The sequence below is a fragment of the Syngnathus floridae genome, chromosome 1, assembly GCF_059516105.1.
Source record: "Syngnathus floridae isolate MCC-2025c chromosome 1, RoL_Sflo_1.0, whole genome shotgun sequence".
NCBI classification, from domain to species: Eukaryota; Metazoa; Chordata; class Actinopteri; order Syngnathiformes; family Syngnathidae; genus Syngnathus; species Syngnathus floridae.
The window spans coordinates 15264620-15286903 of NC_142413.1; the positions used below are offsets into that span (position 1 = coordinate 15264620).

At 40.4% G+C, this 22284-nt stretch overlaps 1 protein-coding gene across 4 annotated transcripts in view; it reads right to left on the reverse strand.

Annotated features, from left to right (window-relative positions):
* fam13b (family with sequence similarity 13 member B) overlaps positions 1-22284 on the reverse strand; it is a 39512-nt gene that overhangs the window by 11011 nt on the left and 6217 nt on the right. For 3 of the 4 annotated variants that reach the window (XM_088375738.1, XM_088375721.1, XM_088375746.1), the window contains exons 3-8: positions 20808-21028; positions 18145-18357; positions 16453-16630; positions 14681-14825; positions 13256-13380; positions 680-724 (exon numbers count right to left, since the gene is read on the reverse strand). In XM_088375738.1, coding sequence (XP_088231864.1) covers positions 680-724; positions 13256-13380; positions 14681-14825; positions 16453-16630; positions 18145-18357; positions 20808-20982 — 881 coding nt within the window. In that variant the 5' untranslated portion in view covers positions 20983-21028. The remainder of the gene's footprint in view (positions 1-679; positions 725-13255; positions 13381-14680; positions 14826-16452; positions 16631-18144; positions 18358-20807; positions 21029-22284) is intronic. The other variant, XM_088375730.1, reaches the window with a different exon arrangement.

The window sequence follows — 22284 nt, forward strand, 5'->3', positions numbered from 1 at the left end:
ATAGTGATATTGTTGAAAGTAATGCGGATTTTGCTTCTGTCATTGACTCACTTGCAACACACCTTTGACTTTGACCATACTCTTCCTTAATCACCGAAATATGATTCAAATACAAATGTTTCATATCATGACGGTGAGTAAAAGGAAGTTGTGGTCAATCTGATCATGATATTGTTCAAAGTAATTTGGCTGGTTTAATGGGGTGAGTGGTGGAAGGCTCAAGCAGGGGTCATGTAATCTTTAAACTAATGTGGCTAAACAGTATAAAAATCTCAGGTATATTCAAGCATAGTTAGCCACGACACTGCATATTAAATGTGGTGGAAAAATAAAACAGAAACTTATGATAAAACATTCGGAACATTTTTCAACAGGATTCAATTAAAAAAACGAAAATATTAAAAACAGTTAAAAAGACTCAGAAAATACGGAATGATAAAAATACAAAAATATTAGAAAACAACAGAAACCATAATAGAAAATACTATATTATAACAAAAAAGCTAAATTATTACTATACACAAAAACACACTAAAACGAATAATGCAAAAATATAAGGCTAAAAACATTCAGAAACGATAGTCAAATGATATTACAAATAAAATTGTACGATAATATAAATAATCTGTGTAACTGAATTATACCATGGTTGCGTGTCTACGTGTTCATGCATACTCACTCTGCAGAGTCAGCAGGCAGCATGGGCACAGGAGAGAGATGGGAGCTGTAGAGAGAAGAAAAAGAAGACCTTGTGTTTAGAACATCCTGTTCTCTTCGACTGCCATTACAGAAATTGAATGACCTTGGCGAGTATGTGTGCGCGAGGGAGTCAAAACAGTAAACTGAATAAGGATGGTTACAAGGATGCTCACAAAGGCAACATAAGCAAAGTCAGTGGTGCCACGCTCGGTGGGCACATTGTTATTTGGGCTACTGTATTGATAGTAAGATACGAGACTGTGTGTAGGTGTGTGTTCGCTAGCTATTGACGTCAGTTGTTCTTTCTACACGGCTGAGACATGACTGTAGAGGGTTGCAAAGGAAAACCGGGGCACATTCCAGGGCAGCACGTTTACGTAACACAAGGACAGTGATGTTAGAGCAGCGCACAAGTTCAAGTACACACTCAAGTCTAGGTGTGTGTGTGGGGGTGAGGGGGTTCAAAGAAAAAGTTGATCGTGAAATACATTTCATCCACTTACAATACGCAGCAAAAATAGCAATATATGTGTACAGAGGCACACTTACGGACAACTATAAAAGGTGTACTATTTTGCTGTATGAAAACGGCTGCACAGACAATTGGATGAAAAAAAATCTGAAAATAACATAATAGACAATTGGATGAAAAAATACCTGAATATAACAGTCGACAAGCCAAACGAAAACAGGGAAATAAAAATATAAAAACAGATAAAAATATATTGGATGAAAAACTAAAATATTACAAGCAAAATATAAACGTTTTAGAAAAGTCACAAAAGATTAGATGACTTATAAAGATTTATGTAGTACTTTCAAGGGACTCAAGGATGACTATATTTGGAACAAAGTGTTAACTGAAAAAAAGTACGCATACACGCATGCATGCACGCGCGCACACACAACGTATCACATTTTAATGAGGTAATCATCACGCTAAAAGTTATTCTGTTAAAACATGCTAATATGACTTCTAAATGTGCAATATAAATGACATCTTATGTACATAAGATGCCTAATTCACTTCCTGCCATAATAACGGTACATCAAACATCTTGCCAGCAAAGCTCACGTCCTGAAGAGATTTTTGCTCCGTTTCTAGGGACCACATCGACGAGCGCTAGAACGTTACGTAACCCGTGATAATGTGCCATCACGACACTGAGAAGGACTCAATAACATGTCCTTGGGGGCCTCTTGACAAAGCTATTCTATTAAATTCACCTGTGGGGTAACACGTCAAGACTACGAGAAAACGCTACGTAGCCAAGATTGTGTCAAAAATAGTGTTCCAACATGCAAAATGTATTAGACAGTAAAAGCAAAAAGACACAATCAATTGAACCAGTCCCACCCAAATAGTTTTTATAATTTCCTGTATTAATAATTTGTAGCATTATTAGGTCACAAACTATGATCCCCAAAACTTCAAGTACCACTTTAAACAAATCTTAGAACAATACCATTACAAAAAAGCCTTATACATGATTTGATATAAAAAATGTGCCCCCTTAGTGCACTTGTATGCATCCAGACTCTCTGTAATGCAAGCAAAATTTAAATCCTCCTTGACATGCAAAGCTTGTCTCTAAGTAAAGCTGTTACACTTCAAGATACTTTCTTGGATCCATTGTAATACTAAGTAAAGCTGTTACACTTCAAGATAGTTTCTTGGATCCATTGTAATACTTTTCTATTTCGACACGGCTTTGGCATCAATACAGTTCAGCATTAGCAATTATGAGGATGAATGTCCGAGATATGTTACAATTTTGCATCATTCCCAGATGACATAGTGCATCATCAAATGCTTGTTTTACTTTTTCTTTGGATTTTTTTTGAACCAAGTGAATTTTATTGTTCCCCATTGCTGTAAATGTGTCTCAATTTTGCCAGACTGTCAACCTGGGACCGAGTTACTCTGCACATGGCAGTCAGGATGGACGAAGACTTATGGGTACTTTAGTAAATTGTAAATGGAGTGCACTTAGGTGAGGTTCACACTGCAAAGCAATTCCAATTTTTTTGCCCATATGCAATTTTCTTCATGCAGAGTGAAGAGTACAATTACTATTTTTTTTTTTTTTTTTAATGAAACCTGGGCCTCTTTTGTATGTAGATCGAATTGGGATCTGTATGCGAATCGTCTGCAGTGTAAACGCTCATCCACACACATCCGACCAAAAGCTCCATGTATAAGGTGAGAGATTAATGCAGGCCCTTGAGGAGCTGCTGTCAGCAAGTAAGCAATTATGACTAGGGCACATGCAGACACGTCATAAACTAATCTGTTCACTGCGTGTGAGGCATTCACAGCCTTTCATTGAAAGAGGCAACGACAATGCTCTGAAGCCGTACCGGCAAAATTGTTGTGCTCAATAAACATGTTTGAGTTATAGAATGTACAGATGGGCCATGCCATTCGGAGATGAGGATAGAAAACAAACGTATGTAGTTACTTCGAATAATCTCTCTTAATTTTATACAGCGCTTCCACAACAGCTGTGGCCGTAACAGAGAGCTTTAGAAAATATGTAACATAATACAACAGAAAACATTACATAAAACATTGGCAATAAGACCAATGTAACTACTCCTCCAGATGGCTTGATGAAAGGTACCATGCTACAGTAGTATAAATATGTAATTTTCCAATTGTTTCAGGCTTACAACATAGGACAAAAATGAGGGTTCTACACTGGCCACAAAAGCGGATGAAAGGCAAAAGGCTTGCAAAATGCTCAGATTTGAATTCGGCGGCTTGGGGAAACGACTCATTATTCAAATGAGTGTTGATTTCGTGGCTACGGTTGCATTCAACTCAGGAAAAAAATTGTTGAAATACCATGCAGCGTCTAAAACTCTGCATCAGCTGCCAGTCTCAGAGATGTCGAAGAATAAAAGGCTTTAATTTATTTTGGGAGTAACTCCTATGCATTTCAAAGGCAGAACCTTTTTGTGTTTGGGCACATTTCTGGATGCCTTCTTCAGCTTGAGCTTTCACACACGCAACACAAACGTTTTGGAGTTTAAGCGTGAAGGTGTGCCGACGTTTGCGTTTGAAATAAATAATCATGGCACACATTAAAAATCAGCTGAGGCACATGGCTTCGTTCCTTCCTCTCAGAGTGCTCGCTGGGTGGTGACAAGGCAGACTACAATAATAAGAATAAAACAATGTTTTACTTGTAAAACATAATTTTATTATTCAGCCCACTACCTAACAATAAAATTTCTCATTTTACAAACTTATTTTTTTCTGCAAATCAAATGACCAATTATTTGAGATAAACTAAGAAATTATAAAAACTATAATCTATTATTTAATAACATTGCTTTATATCAAAATAATTATTGGATGAATCAAACTTGTTAAATGTGTATCTAATGTCACGTATTGTGCCTATACACTACAGTATTTTCGTTTTCACAATAAATGAACCAATGAGAAATTCATTTAAAAAATGAATGCATACATCTTAAGGTAAAAAAAAAACAACCAAATGAATGCAACAAATATTACAGGATTCTCCATCATGTAACTCTTCACGATCTCATACAAAAAATAGCGAGGAAAAAAAAATCACTTTGTATTCATACTTGCGCATAATTCATAATGTCACATCAGTCACTCCTGAGTTATGAAACTGACACGTTTACCTCTGCAGCAGCACATCACAGGACATCCTCATGGTTGCTGTTAGCACTTTTTACAACAATCACAGCAGCGGCAACAAATCCGACTTTTGCGTCAATTTGCTGGTCAGTCAGACCTCCTGCAGGGTGAACAAAATCCAGCTGCTGTTTTCAGGTCAGCACCCGGCTGCATCCTACATCCAGCCGAGGCGGTGGCGCTGCCCAAGTAAAGTCCTGACGTAACCAGGCAACAACACCAGCAGTCCAAGGAGAGGAGGAGCAGACATTGGGGAGGGAACTCAAGTTGTGTAAGCCAATCAGAATAGAGAGAAGAGTCGCAGGCAGGCAGAGACAGCAGGAGTTTTTGGGTTTGCTTGCCCACTTACGCAACAGTCCTCGGATATTCAGTGAATGATTGACAGGTGCAAAGAATCTAGGATGGTCGAAATAAAACAAACCAGACTGGGTCATACCATCTTTGCAGACAATACATTTTGGGGATCTTTTTTGGGAACTTTTCCTGTACACATTGGCCTGCAGACTTTTCAAATATTTACTGTACAAGTTGAATTGATCCGACACTGGTAATCAATTCAAATACACTACTAGCAAGCTACTCGTGAGAAACAATTAAATAAAACGTTTGTTTTTCTATATTTAAGTTAAATTAATATACATGAGATATCTTCAACAATCATTTTTGCTCGACAAACTTATTTATCTGTAACCAATAGTCTTTGCTCCCAAAAAAAAAAAAAAAGTCTGTATGATTTCACAATTGCGCGAATGTACATTATACCGCCCCAAAACCATAATTGGCTTGGGAACAAGGGCAGGTGAAAATCCACCATTGTCAAGTAATAATTTATAATATTTTCATGGGCTACATGCCTGGGCAGAGCTCGGTGATAAATCAATATTAAGACTTAAGAGAAAACTACTGCTGCACTCTGCAATAACACCGCAAAAAGTCACTCGATTTGTTGTCAGACAAGTGGCCTGAGGGGTTCATTGAGAAAAACAGTTATTGCCCGATGTTACCACCGAAGACAGAAACTTCAGTGTGACTGCTAGCTTCTGTGGGAGTCAACACTGTCGCATGCATTTTTTTATGTCTCAACGAAAGGGCGCTGAACTCTTAACTGCGAAGAGAAGCAATAAAGTCAATCTTGTCGAGCTTCTGTCAAAGATTTGGTAACTTCGCTTTCTGCCTGTTCAGCTCATTTTCTCATGTCCTACTTCCGTTCCCAATGTAAATAATTAACTGCAGTTAAGTAAATCACAAATAAACAGTAGGCTGTGGTCTACATTTGACCAACAAGTCACTGTTAAACGTCACCCACACATCAATTAACCATCTTAAGCACATGTAGGGATATTCATTGGCCACATTTTTAGTACAGTAGTGAAACTTGGTATGATGTATGGGTAGTACCCAAAAAGTATGGTCAAACTGCATGGTGAAATGCTGACTCACTTCGAGAGTCATTTTTCTTCAATTTACAATCAATCCCAGATTTCACTGCATGCAATATCGCAGACATACTGCAAAGATAAAATAACTTCAGTGAGATTTGTGAAAGTATTTTGAGTGATGAGATGTACCCCTCGCGCCCACTTACTCTTTGTGAAATGACAACCCACGCATTCAATCCAGACCTCTTTCTGCCCTTAAAATGCATCAGCGTGAAATATCACACACAACACCGTTGACTTGAGTCCCACGCTTTATGTAATAAGTTATATGTAAAATCCACATTAGTGCGACGAGAGAATGGAAAATGCCTCCTAAGTGAAGTAAGTTGTGTAAAATACACTCAAGGACAATGAAAAGTGTAATACACCCAAGTGTAATGAGAGTCAGTGTAGAATTCCCACTTGTGCAGTAAATGAGCAAATAAATTAACAGTTACAATGTATATGGATGCTATGAGCCCTCATATTTTTTAGACGGTATATACAAGATTTTAGGTCAGGACTACATTGGATGTTTTTTGAAACAATCTAGATTTTAAACTTCAGTGAGAAGTGGTGTGGGATGGAAATGAAAACCTTCCTGAGAAGGCAGAGCGCTACCAGAAAGTAAGGGTCAGACAGGAGATGGCTCCAATGTTATCTGGGTCAGTTAGCGGATCTCCTTACGCACAGCGAGGAACCAGAGCATCGTCGGAAAAGTTAAGCACACGAGGATGGGATGCAAGCCAGGGTGAGAAGGGGGGGAGGTAAAGTGGGGGCATAAGGTGGTACTTTTTGGCAAATGTCCGAGTTGTCCTAAACTGACACCGTTCCTTAGAGTGTGCGTGCAAACCGCTGTGCTGTGGTAAATTATCCCACTGAAGGGCAAACATTTCCAACTGTTGGCGAAGGTAGCGAAACGTGCATTCACGACAGGGTTGGTACAAAATCGCAAATGTTCAAACGGATGTCAGACATTCGCCAAAGCTTTCAGTGTTTTTTCTGTTCAAGAGGAAATTTTGAACACTTTTCAATACCTGTGCAATAAGAAATGTACAGGCGAATGTGTTTTCTAACCCTGAGTGAACCCTAACAAAATTTTATTACCTTCGAAAACTCACAATTACGTATCTTTGTTGTATGTATATCATTGCTGTATCGTGACAGGCAGAACAACTAACTGTCTTTTCACTAGAGAGCTGAAGGACCACAGAAGCAGCTATGTATTCAACATGCTTAGATTATACACAGAGAAAAGATAACGACAAGTACATTGTACATCATTTCAGTATACAGTGGTACCTCAACATGCGACTGCTTCGACCCACACGATTTTCACAATGCAGCTTTTAACAGGCAGAACAACTAAATGTCCTTTCACTAGAGAGCTGAAGGACCACAGAAGCAGCTATGTATTCAACATTCTTAGATTATACACAGAGAAAACATAACTACAAGTACATTGTACATCATTTCAGTATACAGTGGTACCTCAACATGCGACTGCTTCGACCCACACATTTTTCACAATGCTGCTTTTTTTTTGTCGGCATTGCAAGCAAAAATGGGTAACGGGAGCTACAAGGTGGCAGCAAACTGCACAACAAGCAGCTGTTTTGCAGACAGTGAACAGTTCTTCAAAAAGATGCAAAGTGCTTTTACAGACGCTCCTACTTCAAGTTTACTGTAAAACTAAACAGACACAAAAATTCAACCATTTATTTAAACAAACAGCATAAATTTGCCTGACTCGCATCTTAATGCAAAATTGAAGCAAAATGTCATAAACAGGCTAACAAAACTAGCACTGATGCTTCAATAACTATAACTCTTGAAGCTTCAATAACTATAACTCTTGAAGCAACAGATATCAAAACCCAATCAATGCAGCAACATTTGTCAATTAACAATACTCCCAGAATGACATTCGTCCTCTGTAAAAAAAAAAAACAAAAAAAACCAAGAATATTACTGCAGATCAATATACAATGATGACGGCAACCGCTCAGCTCATCTTAAAAGAACACTTATATGCTCTACATACTTTTGGATAATAAGTAGAACTAGGTTTCTGTAAACATTCTAGTTTGACGGCGTGCCATGAGAATTTCTTAATAGAGGTTGGGAAACACTGCTATAAAGGTTTCGCCGTATGACATTTTTCGCATGTGACGCAAATAGGAGGCCTCCCATTCCACGCTGCAGTTTATGGCGGGGCAATAAACACGTGTCGCGAGGCTTTCACACCAACATGCTGGTCAACATCGGCCTGTTTTGAAGAACAACTCTTCAACAGCTACAGACCCTCAACTTTGCATGTGCAGTTGCTCTCGCGCTTCACAAATAGAGTGTTAGCATGCAGCGAGTGGCAACAAAAGTCAAGTTGTTTGTGTGCAGCTTGACTGACTGTGAGGTCTGTTTTCTTCTGTTGCCATGCAGACAACACAGTATAGTCAGTCCATATAATTAGCCGGACTGAACAAACAAACATAGCTTGATTTCTTTATTTAAATAACAAAAAGAAATTTCTAATAGTTTGTCATGTTACTTGACTGTTGACCAGCATACTGATGTTAAAGCCTGGCGACACGTCGCGTTTATTGTACTGCACCATTGTTGTTAGCTGGCCGTGTCCACGCATGTTCACGCAAGAACTGTGATAACCGCATTATCGTTTCAGGTAAGATAATTGTGTATTGTTCACACAGGAACGCAAGGGCAGGATTTTGAAATGTACCGTAATTTTCGGACTATAAGTCGCAGTTTTTATCATAGTTTGGGTGGGGGGGCGACTTATAATGAGGAGCGACTTATATGTGATTTTTTTTCAAAAATTTCCCCCACCCAAAAGTGAAACCGTGATAAACGAACTGCGATGTAGCAAGGGATTACTGTAATTTGAATTTCAAGTGACGTCAGCAGCGCGGCGCGGCGCTGCGGTTGTTTACAAAAAGGACAAAGATTGATCACGGGATGACGAAGATGAAGAAGGGCCCCACGTACTACCGGCATCATTAGCGGCTCTGTTTCTAAGTGACACAGAGGACGAAGAGTTTGAAGGATTTAAGGATTTGGAGTGACACAGAAGGTTTGAAAAACTATTATGGCTTTTACGCACACCCGGTCCTACTCTACGGAGCCCTTTCACCTCCGTGGATAGAAGTCAGGGGCCGGCGCTCGGCCGGGTGGCTGTCCGGGGATGGTGGATGGGGCTTGGTCATGTCTTTTACGCACGCCCGGTCCTATTCTATGGATCTCTCTTCCACTTCCGTGGCTGGAAGTCTACATTGCCATATGTCTGGAAGTTTGTTTTGTTAAATTAAGAGCCGTTTACCAATCCCACGTCTTTCCTTGTACTTTGTTAACGCTACAATATAGTTATATACTAGATCTGTGGAGTAATGACGAGGCTGACGTCAGGGCGCACGCGCGGCGTTGTTGACAAAGGACGAGGAATTTGATCGATGGATTTAATGATTTAGAGTGCACAGATGGTTTGATAATATTCTTGCTTGTATAATAGTTATTTGATATCTAATTTATATATCGTTATATGGGCCTGTGGAATATTTTGAAGTGCAAGCGACTATTTGACTATATTTAGCCCCGCCCCCCAAAAATAAAAAATTATGATTTTCCTTCCAAAATACAAAAGTCTTCATGTATTCTTTCTTGTCTAATTTTGCTTAAAAAGACACTTTGTTCTCATATTTTCTCAAAAATATGCCATTTCATATCTTTAAGACTGAAAACACCACCCTTCCCTTATCCCAAAAATTATTTGCCAGGGTCCCCGGCAAATAAACTTGATATTTCTTCTGACTATGTGTCTATGGAGAATTTAAAAAAATATATATCTGCCAAAAGTTGTCACCAACAAGGTCACAACAGACAGCTGTTGAGACGTACAAGTGCAGTACCCTGATTATTTTTAGCTGTTTGTGTGAGATTGATGTCTCTATCTGGCTTTACTGCAATGTGCCACAGAGCTGATATTTCAGTGTGTGCATGGAAGCATACTCACAACCACAACATGCTCTGCTCATTAACCAACACCACACATCAATATTGCAATACTAATTTGAAATTAAAAATACTTTATTCCTACAAGATCAATTCTTTTCCTTAGACAGATAAATTTCAACTTTATCCTTTCAAATTGAGGCGAGGATTTTTGATACTTGGTTGATAATTTAATGACGTCATTCTTTGTTATTGACTATCAATAAATTGTATGAACCATTGTCAAACCGCATGGGTGCAGTCCTTTAAGCTCATGGAAGTCATACAAAATATTAAATATCACTCTAATAGCACAACAACTTAATTCACCAATGGCATGAAACATTTTTGTATTTGAAGAAATTATTTGTTTGACTCTCACATTACAGGGCGGCACAGCGAGCAATGGTTAGCAGGTTCGCCTCACAGTTTGGAGGGTGCGGGTTCGCACTTCCGGCCCTCCCTGTGTGGAGTTTGCATGTTCTCCCTGTGCCTGCGTGGGTTTTCTTCAGGTACTCCGGTTTTCTCCCACTTCCCAAAAAACATGCATGGTAGGCTGAAACTCCAAATTGCCCGTAGGTGTGAGTGCGAGTGCGGATGGTTGTTCGTTTCTGTGTGCCCTGCGATTGGCTGGCTGGTTCAGGATGTACCTTGATGACTGCTGGGATAGGCTCCAATTTGAATTTAGAGGTACCATGTGCTTGTAAGTAATCATTGAGAGCCGCTTTTGAGACATGCCCTTGGCCCGAGTGCCGACATTTATGGGTGTCCTTGCACTGGTTCAGTGTCACTTAGCCAAAAGCTCAAATGTCCTCCTGACTGCCTTGTTTGTCATCTGCAAAAATGTCACGAACGGAAGGTCAGTGAGGGAAAACGAGATGTGAATATTTGTGCGCTCACATGAAAACGAGAAAATATTCATCTTTTAGACCAAATGATCACCTTATTGATCTTGCTAATTGGTTGATTTATGACATTTTATGATGTCCAGTAATGATATTTTATTTGTGTGTGCAGCCATGAATGACCCTGACCCTCCTTGGATTACAGCAAAGACACATACTGAACACTTTATCCTCAAGCGGCATGCCAGTGGTGATCTACTTTTTTTTCCTTTGCTAATGTCAGCCATGGCCCCGAAAGCTTACATTACAGCATAAATCCCCCTCTGACTCGTCTAGCAAACAATAATACCACCTAAACAATCACACGAGCTGCAAAGATCCAAAGAGACTGATCAGTGAGGCTTTAAACTCCTGCAGCTGCCACATGAAATCTAGCACAAATCCTTTGTTGGCCCACAAAGCAGGCATTAGCCACAAAGACGCAGACCATGTCGACCACGAAATGTACTGTTTAATTAAATGTCCCTACAAGTTATCGCAACAGTCCATCCAATACAATTAGAAACTGACACGCAGACAAACAGTTCTTCCCTTGTCACCTCAGGAAGGACATGTTGCCACTTGTTTGTTAGCAGGATTACACAAACACTACTCGCGTCATCTGATCAAATGGACGTTCACATAATTTCATCATGGGAGGTTATTGGTTTCAACTGTGGGCATGAGAAGGCCTTTGAGACTTTTCTGTGATTAAGGGCATAGTAAAAATAAATCTGACTTGACTTGGGCCAAGGAGGAAATCATTTAATTTTGGTTCAAATAGGGACCCATATGATGCTCGGAAAATTGGAAAAGAATGAAAAGTGCACAGGGATCAATTCTTGCCCAATGTCAACTGAGATAGCCTCCACAACATGGGACAGGATAAGCGTGTAACTGCAATTTTTGATAAAGGTTGTGATTTTTATTCAATTCATGATTTTCTTCAAATCGAGCTTCGGTGCAATTGCATGTAAATGACATATACTATTGAAACATTGAAGGCTATTACTGTAATAGTGCAAGGACACTAAAGAGGTTGTGTGAAGGAGACAGTCCCTTTTAAAAGTTTTTAAAAATATCTCAATGGAAGAGCCATACTGCTTGCCGTTATGTATCAAAATAAGCAATTATAGTGCATGTAAAACACATTTTTAAACTGAAAATAAAATGTCTTTTTGTGAGTAACATGCTTGAGTCTTGAGTGTGGCAGAAACAGCCACAGCAAATGTTAATCATCTTAAAGAAGATCAGCTGATCAGATCTTGGCATCCCGAGAGGAGGGTCTTCATCCCGAGAGGAGGGTCTTCTTGTTGCCATGTGTGGACAAGGCTCTTATCTGGTGTACATGAGAGTTGTCATGTGGCCACTTTGACCCTTTAAACGTTGGAGTCTATACGATACTATAAATATGGTGTCACTCATTAAGTTGCAGAGTGCCGTCGGAGGGCTTCAGACACCCCAGAGTGAGGACAAGCTGCTGCCTTAAACACCAAAATTGATTTTTCAACTAGATATTAATGCTACTGTGCATTTAATAAGCTGTATTTGCAACACTGCCACATCATGCACAGCAATTCATATTGCCCCCAAAACCAGTGGCAGAAAGTGGCAGGAAGTTTATGATTCTCAGTTTTTACACTGGATGCCCTCCCCAAGCATCCCATTCATTTTTATCTGTTTGTTATTGGGTAACAGTAACAAACACTAAAACCTAAATAAGCAACTGTGACTATTCAACTTGTAAGTTCATTATTAATTATTATTTCAATCAAACTAAAATGCTCAATTTTGTGTTTGTCATTCAATTGGCAGAGCGGCACGGTGACGCACTGGTTAGCATGTTAGGAGGGTGCGGGTTCGGTTCCACCTCCTGCCCTCCCTGTGTGGAGTTTGCAAGTTCTCCCCGTGCCTGCATGGGTTTTCTCCGGGCACTCCACTTTTTTCCCACGTCCCAAAAACATGCTTGGTAGGCCAATTGAGCACTCCAAATTGCCCCTAGGTGTGAGTGCGAGTGCGGATGGTTGTTCGTGTGCCCTGCGATCGACTGGCAACCAGTTCAGGGTGTCCCCCGTCTACTGCCCGATGACTGCTGGGATAGGCTCCAGCACGCCCGCAACCCCCGTGGGGACAAGCGGTATCGAAAATGGATGGTTGGATGGATGGATGGATGGATGGATGGATGGATGGATGGATGGATGGATGGATGGATGGATGGATGGATGGATGGATGGATGGATGGATGGATGGATGGATGGATGGATGGATGGATGGATGGATGGATGGATGGATGGATGGATTCAATTGGCACACACTGTTTAGTTGTCAAGGTCGGTGTGTCCAAAATAGAATAAAACATTTTGAGAACATCGGGATGACCTTAGAAGCCGCTGAAAAGATTAATGATTGACGCGAGTGCAAGCAGTGAGACATGTATACCCTTGGTTCTTGCTTGAAGAACAATCACTTCGTATGCTCCAAGGCAAGCGCATGTTTGATTCGTATAGCAAAATGTGTGATCTATTGTTCTAAATGAGGTGTTTTTGTGAGTGATAACCACAACAAGAAACGCTCACCTGTTGGCGGGGTTGTTGGAGCAAGTGTGTTGAGGGGAGCTCGAGGAGGCGGCGCATTCTTCGCTATCCTGGGGCAGCTCCTCGCACTCTGCCTCGCACTTGTCGTCGTCCAGCAGCTCTGTGATCTGACCACAAACAATTCAAGTGTGAAAATGATTTCACTTGTTTATTTTTTTAGCAAGAAATGGAAATGGCTATGTTGGTAACACTAACTTCTTTCTTAAACAAGCTGAATTCTGTTCACGGCCTTGTGGTTAGTGTAAGCGGTGCACGTCGACAGGTGGAGTAAACCACGGAAACGGTTTTAAGTTAAAAAAAAAAACCTGAAAATTAAAGCTAGACTTAACTTTTGTCTTGTATTCAGTTTTTAATCAGTCTTCTGTAAACAACAAAAATAAAAGAATTGCTATTTCAATCATTCAGGGCAGGACTGTATATTGTCATTATTGCTAATGTTACCTCCACAAACCTGAATGTGATATCGTTATGTAACTTAACAATTGCGCCCATCTCCCACCCGTGACTTTGCAATGTCACCCATGACACTGAACAACCTTTTCATTTGATGTAACTTAGCTGAGACATTTAAGGCAATGGAGGCAGTTTCATAACACGTCTAAAAATAGTGACATTCGCTCAGCAGGTGGACAAGATGGAAGACGAGGCCTCCATCGTTTGTCTGGGGTGGGTGCAAAACGCATCAAATAGCAGAGGATGAGTTTGGGCTAATTTTCTGCAGGCACTCTCCATGCGCTGGGATTTTAACAACTTAATTTTGGGGGAAAAAAATGTTCCAAATAGGACGGAGGCCAGTGTTAGCATTCTAGTTTTAACTGTTCCACCATGGTCAAAGCTAGTTAGTCTCAGTAAGTTGTGAATAACTGAGTAATTAAATGCCTCTCATATTTATATATTTTTTTTAATTCAAGATTGGCAACTAATATACATATCCCGTTGCTATAATGTACAATATGTGTATTTCTGCTGTTTAGTTGCAGCTGCGTCTGCACGTTCTTCCTTCTCTCCGCAAAATAATTGTCATTGACTGGCTATCAACACTAAACTTGTGGATGGAGCTTTACACGCAACACAAGCGTGGCAAGGTCACAACTGATATCGTCAAAATTTCCATATCTTTCAAATTCAAATATCTTGAAGGTTATGTGGTTTTTGATAAAATAACAATATATCACCCAGCCCGAATACCGAAGTAACTACACAATGAACACACTACCATAACCAAGTCTGTAAATGACAACCACCTAATTACACAACCAATTAACAGACGAATTGACTACATCTTTCCATTTTCTCCCTCCAAGTATCATCACAGTCTTTCTCCAAATACCAGCCTCTTTTCCGGCCGATTTCTTTCCCGCTATCTCTCAAAGTTTTTAGGAACTAGCGGACGAATGAGTCGCTTACCTGTTCGTTGATGGAGCTGTAGTCGTTGGTGGTAGAGACGTCGTCGTCCTCAGAATCAAACAGGCCTTCTTGGTTGTCTAGCAGATCGGCCAGTATTCGGCTAACGGACTCCTGGTCACGCAAATCCTCGCCTTCTGTCGACAGACTGCTCATGGATGAAAGCAGAAGACAACTGTGTGTCAAAGTAAGTCATTAGATTTGTAATTTGGTTCAGAACCACAAACTCCAATTCCCAAAGTTGGAATGTTGTGGAAAATTAATTAAAAGAAGACTACAAAAAATGTGTAATTTCTTTTTTTACATTTTTTCAGAAGACATACTGTTTTGCTGTGTCTTACACAGAACTATTCAGGCTTAGTGCACGCGGCTGGTGAGGTTGTGAATGCAGTCTACCCTAGAAGTTGGCTGCTTGTATTGAAAAATACAGGAATTATGAAGTCCCCCCCTCACTGTAACTAAGAAATGAGAGTCACTGATTTTGAATTTTATCGAATTCAGACAGGTTATGGAAGAAAATGTTTTAATTATTTTTTTTTTACCAAGAATCTATTATAAACAGTTAATGGGAATGTGAAAGATGAAAATACCCAATATTTTAAAATAAGTATTTCAGTGAAAGCATTTTAAAAATCAGTGTATTAAAATTCAAAAAGCAGGTGTATACAGTCATGACACGGTCAATTATTACTTTCTTAATTTTTTGGGCATTAAACATATCCTAAAGTCTTGAAAAACAAACAAACAATAATGTTCCTTTTGTCTATTGCCAGTTCCGTTCGAGTTCTCAATGCTGCTGTTAGCAGTTACATTAATGATTATTAGTGGAAAAGTTATTTTTGATGATTGAGACTACTAAAATGTTACCGTATTTTCCGCACTATAAGGCGCACCGGATTATAAAGCGCACCTTCAATGAATGGCCCATTTTAAAATTTTGTCCATATATAAGATATATACATTTAGCCCGCGGGCCAGACTTGAGACACGCCTGCTGTAGTAGCTCAATATTGGTCCATATATAAGGCGCACCTGATTATAAGGCGCACTGTCGGCTTTCGAGAAAATTGGAGGTTTTTAGGTGCGCCTTATAGTGCGGAAAGTACGGTAAATATGTTTGATCATTATCATGTTTTAGCTTGTTATGAAAGTGATATTCATAAATTAATAAGTTGATCCCCCTCCCCAATTTTTGGTTTGTTCAAAAAGATCAATAAAGGCTCATCTCAAAGTGAACGTTACAGTCTACTCAACAAGCATAAAACGTTCAGTGCACATGTATGCAGCTGCTTGTACTTGTGCACATCAGCCCATAGGATGATTCTTGTGCATTTTTCTAAACTAAAATAATTAATTACGACCAAAAGAGCTGCAAATACAAACACAACAAAGCATTTCTTTAAACGCATGTTTTTAAACCACATGAACAATGACAAGTATTTTTGGTTAATTAAGCATTATATAAAAGAAAAATAATAAGGACTTTTGTAGGTGACCAGCAAGTTTTGAACAGCACGCATTCTGTGTCGGCCCAAGAATTTTTTTTTTAACCCTGTGATTTGATGTCCGTTTTTCTGTTTATTTTCACTGTGGATGCTGGCGATTATCATGAATACCTGGCAAGACAAGTGATCACAATCTGTCCACTCATTTGAAACGTGGATTATTTTTGGCCATTGTGTGTATCCATTACACAAGTATGTAAGTTGTATAATATAATAAATATCAAACATATGAATAAGACCATGCATGCGTCTATAAGATGGGTGTCTTACTGAAAGATGTCAGGTCCAAAGACAGCAGCGAGTGCACTGACGTTCCACCTCTCACATTGCAGTGATGCCACACTGGCCAAGAATCGGCACAGGAAGCGTAGCAGGCCGTAGTTGAGTTGTGGAAGCTGCTGCAGCAGGAACTTCAGGTTGCGGCACAGCTCGTCCTCGCTGCTGCATTCTACATGGATACATGAGTATGAATTTGTGTCACGTGGAAGGAAGGAAGGAAGGAAGGAAGGAAGGAAGGAAGGAAGGAAGGAAGGAAGGAAGGAAGGAAGGAAGGAAGGAAGGAAGGAAGGAAGGAAGGAAGGAAGGAAGGAAGGAAGGAAGGAAGGAAGGAAGGAAGCGAGGGCAAATGCAAAAGCATTGCCTGAGTGATTCGGCACATTTTAATTAGTGCTGTTACTTAACAGCGAGTGGGAGCAATTACTTTTTCAATAGGTTTAATAACAGAAGTCCATTGTATTTTTGTGCTTTGAACACACATTCACATGGAAAAACGTGCAAAAAAATCAACTTGTAAGAGGTAAAGAGGAGGAAAAAAATAATCTTGTAAGAGGTAACACGAAGTGCAAGAAAAAACAGGCCAAAACAGGCAGAATTTGAAATGATTCCCCCTTGGCCGTCATGGGGATTAGGGGAGATTATGTGAAATGATAAAGTCAATAAAAGGACATGATGATGAAGCAGAACGTTAGCAATACCCGCGGTGATTATCAGACCATTAGAAGTAATCTACAGCTCTTGTGTTTTATACTCAGGTGCGACTTATATAGTATGTTAAAATTAAAGCTCAGACTGGCTCCCAAAATCCCTGTTCCCTAATTGTGTTGACTCTCTGTGCATTACCCCAACCTTCTTTCCACCTCCGGTAATGCAAAGCAAGTATTTGCCAACCGCCAAGCCGGTACAAGAGATGGCCCTTCAAAGGCAAAATAATCAGCGATGTTTATATTTGGGGATAATTTTTATTCTAATGTATTCTTACCACTTTAAGCATGCAAACACAAATAACACTGGTCTCAATAGGGATGGTCCCATTCAGTTTTGTGTTTATTTTAATACCACATGACTGCTGACTTGGATTAAAAAAAAAAAAAAAAACACAACATGAACTGTTTCTGCAAATCATTGGTTTCAACCATCAATGCACAGGGCATCACGAAGTTAAGTGAGGAATTGAGTTGGAGCAGTGAATGTTCTTGAGTCTCCGTTGGTGTATTTAAAAAAAGATGAAAAAAAAAAAATCAACCTCCCCTAAATGTCAATGGTTAATAAATGCCCACGTGTACAATGCCATTAAAAAAAATCTAAAAACATTGTGGCCAATCACATCTCTGCTGCTCTACACTGTCAGAAATAAGTACTTTTACTGTTGTACTATATGTAACTGAAATTTAGAACAATGTTAATTGCTGTTCCTACGTGTTTACTAATGCACCAAACAATCTATATGTTTAAAGACAAAATGGCATTTAATGCTAAATAAAATTCTATACCTAAATGTTTCAAAATAGTTAATTTCAGAGCTGTAATTGCAATACCGTGGTATCCTGATATTTTTGTTCTTCAGCTGTCAGAAACTGAAACTGGCCCTTTCCTAACGACGTTAGATCCTTGCTATGACTGAATTTCAACTGTAAAACATGGCAGACGCCTCAAGTAAATTTGCTCTAAGCATGTCAGGCCTACCTTGGTGAAGCTGTAGAATGGATCCCTGGATGGGCGCCGGAATGACGGGCTCGGGCAGCTCCTGCAAGAAGAGTCGCAGCAGACTGACAGCCGACGCCAGGTCTGCCTCCTTGTCCAGCGCTACCTCCTCGCCACTGTCATAGCGACGCCGCAGCCAGCCCACACGCTCAGCGTTGCCGTTGACTAGGAAGAGGCCCTCCAAATCCAGATGACCTGGCAAAAGAAAAGAAGAAAAAAAAACTCACTTGGGGTGCAAAATCAAAAGGTCAAGTCTTAAGGCTTGGTGAAGCTCTCAGGCTGAGTTAACAAAGGACAGGATGACAAAGCACAATGCTAACAATAGCAGCAGTCATTACAGTCCATCACAATTAAATCCACATTTTTGTTTTTGGACGAGCTTTACTGTCTGATCATTAGTGCAATGCAAAAATGACCATTAGAAAATGTTTGGGGTATTTGAATCGCCTTCTTTCTAATGCTTTGGGAGTGAACTGTATGTTTTTCACAGTAGTATTGTTCCTGTATGAGTATCGATGTACTCTTTGCAATTATAGTATCAAAGTAAAAACTTTGGTATCGTGGCATCACTTAACCTCTGTGGCCTTTTTATGGACTGTGGATTATTTTGTCAGGTACTTTCAGGCCTCACATGTTTTTGCCCTCATTGTTTTTTAAAATATACACGTGTAATGCACTTTTTTATCGTGCATCACCTGTGTGAAATGATGCACTTAAGTGTAGCGTGCACAGTGACGTAATTTTTTAAAACTTTTTTTTACTCATCACTTGTGCAGCAAAATAATGTGCAGCCATTTTCCATGCCTCCCATTTTAAGAGATCTTTTTGATGCTAAGCTGATGCTAATACCCGCGCGCACACTAAATATGAGATTAAAGCCTTTTCACAGGCTGAATGACTTCCTGACTCGCGGCAACGGCCCATTTCACGCACCAGCCATGCCAGCGGGGGCTTTAAAGACTTGTTATACAACCTCATATGGTCATAAGGTGAAGCCCCAGTGGGCTGGTATTTATATTTTGCTATCATCTTAACTTAATGATCACAAGAAAGGGAAATCCGCCAAACTGTTTTCGGCGCCAAATGCTATCATGTTTCCGAAACGTTGGTAACTTTTTTCAAAAGATCAGAGACAAATTGTAGTCAATAATGATGTCATGACAACTACTAAGTCAAGGCCAAAAAGTGAAAAGAATTCTCAATCTATGGCTTTATCCAAATTTGGAACTAAGAAGTGTCCTCACGTACGAGTATTTAGATGAGCTGTTGGTTAAGTGACCAATTTTTACTCTTCAATTACAGGCAAACTTTCATGCGGACCAGATAACAGCGGTAGACTTCACAACATCCAGTCAACATCAATTCACAATATTTTCCATGCAAACCCAGTGGCTGAGACCCCGCAACTTCTAAAATATAACTTCTAACCAATGTTCACGTACTGTCAATTTGGCATAACATCCCATTGTGGACTTCCGGAAGGGTCACACGACACACCTGCCGCTGATCATCGACGGTGCTGTGGTGGAGAGGGTGAGCTGCACCAAGTTCCTGGGGGTGCACATCAGTGAGGACCTCTCCTGGTCCGCGAACACCTCGTCACTGGCAAAGAAAGCTCAGCGCCGCCTGTATTTCCTGCGGAAGCTCAGGCGTGCATGTGCTCCTCAGGCAGTCCTGTCTACATTCTACCGTGGCACCATTGAGAGCGTCCTCACCAGTTGCATCGCTGTCTGGGGTGGTAACTGCACTGAACAGAACTTGAAGGCCCTGCAGCGCATAGTGAATACGGCTGGTAAGATTATTGGTGCTTCGCTTCCCTCCCTGAAGGACATTTACACCTCCCACCTCGCCCGCAAGGCAACCTCGATTGCCAGAGATGTGAGTCACCCGGCTCACTCCTTGTTTGACCTTCTGCCCTCTGGGAAGAGGTACAGGAGCCTGCGCTCCCGCACCACCAGACTCGCCAACAGCTTCTTTCTCCAGGCTGTTAGGGCCCTGAACTCGCTACCCCCTTCTGCGTAGCGTGCGGCACTGTTGCGCTAATTTCGGGAATGTCTGCTGTACGCGTTTTTACGCTCCTCTTAATTAATTATTTATTTATTTATTGTTGTGTTATTTATTCATTATTTATTCAGCACGCTTTTGTTATACTTGTTTACTGTTTGTCTGTTGTGAGCCATGTCTTGTCACCGTGGGATAGGGGGGAACGAAATTTCGGTTTCTTTGTGTGTCTTTGGCATGTGGAGAAATTGACAATAAAGCTGACTTTGACTTTTTTGACTTTGACTTTGACTAAAGCCCCCATCTCACTGTGCAGCGAACAATTGAGAGCGTTTTTGAAGGCATCCAATGTTGCCTTCACGCCAGGATTCGTTCAAGGTTTCAAAGGTTCACAAAACATTCATCAGACGTCCGTCAGTTCCCTTGAGACAAGAAAAATCACAAACAGTTTGCAATCTTGAATGAATTTTGATATGAATGCAACATTCGGCGCCTTAAAAAAAAAAAACACTTTTCTTTGTTACCAGGTGGCAAAGAGGCTTAAAACATGATTTTTTTTTAATCAAATTAATTGACAAAATAACAATTTATTTAAATAATTATGAGTTGCAGCTCCAAGGCAGACCATAACGCTCATTACGCACACATCTCACCATGCTCCTCGATGTACTCCACGATGTCCTTGACAAGCGCCGGGACCTCGAGACCGCCAGGTGTGTGCGTTCGCGTCACCTCCTCCAAGGGCACGCCAAATACGCGGGCGGTGCCAGCTGGGCCCCCGCCCTCATTGCCTGGCAACGGAGACGCGCTCTTCCTCATGGTCCCCTCTCCTGCTCCTCACCACAACCACGCGGAGATCTCACGTCTTAGAAGAGGACCGAGGAGAAAAAATAAAATAAAACTCACAAGTCATCAGTCACTACAGTAGAAAACGCGTGCACACACAGACATACAATTATTCACAGTCACACCTAAGGACAATTTTGAGAATAGTCAATACAATACATTTTGGATAGAGTCCAAGGTAGGCAAATTTGTTGGCCCAAAAGTACTGTTTTTCCATGGCTGGCTATCAAAACATTCCTATTTCCGCATTGTTCTCTATAGTGCAGTGGTCCCCATGACTATAGATCAGGGGTGTCCAAACTTTTTGCAAAGCAGGCCAGATTTGTTTAGATGAAAATGCAGAGGCGCCGACCATTCGCACTGACATTCCTCAAACCATTACCATTGTAAATGAACTTGTAAATATGTAACTAGATCCTTTGCTGTCTGCAGATAGGTTGATATTGCAAATAAGAATCTATTGGCAATTACATTACCAGAAAAGGTAAAGATTAAAATAATAATAAATTAAATACAAATGAACAATTTTATGAAAGATGAATGAGTTCATATTAGATGTATTGAGTTAGTTTTATTATTGTTATTGTTGTATTAATGAGAAGAGGGATATTGGTGTTTCGAGTGTAGTAAACAGGCCAGGTTGTGTCATGTCGGAATTTTAATCCAAATTAAATCATTCTACATTTTATCTTTTTTATTTCAACTTCATACACAACAAATTACTTCATAATCACAAAATAATAATCCATAGTCTTAGTTGTTTGCGATCACTGTGAGTGGGCGGCACGGACGCGCAGTAGTGTGTAGAGTTCGTACTAAGTACACAAGTCCGTGTTTTTTTTTTTTTGCCTTTCCCTGTGCAGCGTCACTTGCAGTGTCTCTGATCTTATCGTTGCCTTAGTCCTTGGTGTGTGGACATCTGAATGAGGAAGTGTCTGTGTCACTGATTATCTTACAAACGGACACCTGTGTGCGCGTGATCTGGGAAGGGACGGCGGGGGAGACGCGCTCACAACCGATCATGAGCGCTCGATCATGAGCGCTCGTTCATGTGCGCATTCCCGTTCGGACGAGTTTCATATCTGTGGCTCGCTCTGGGGTGCACAGGTCCCCGCAACAGTGCCAACGGGCCACATATTATGGATTTTATGACACAATGCTTTGGGCCGGTCTAGATTTAGACACGGGCCGGATTTGGCCTACAACAGATGAAGCTATCTAAAAAAACTAAACTAATAGCTCTTCACTGCATGCATGGGACAAGACGTTAAAGAG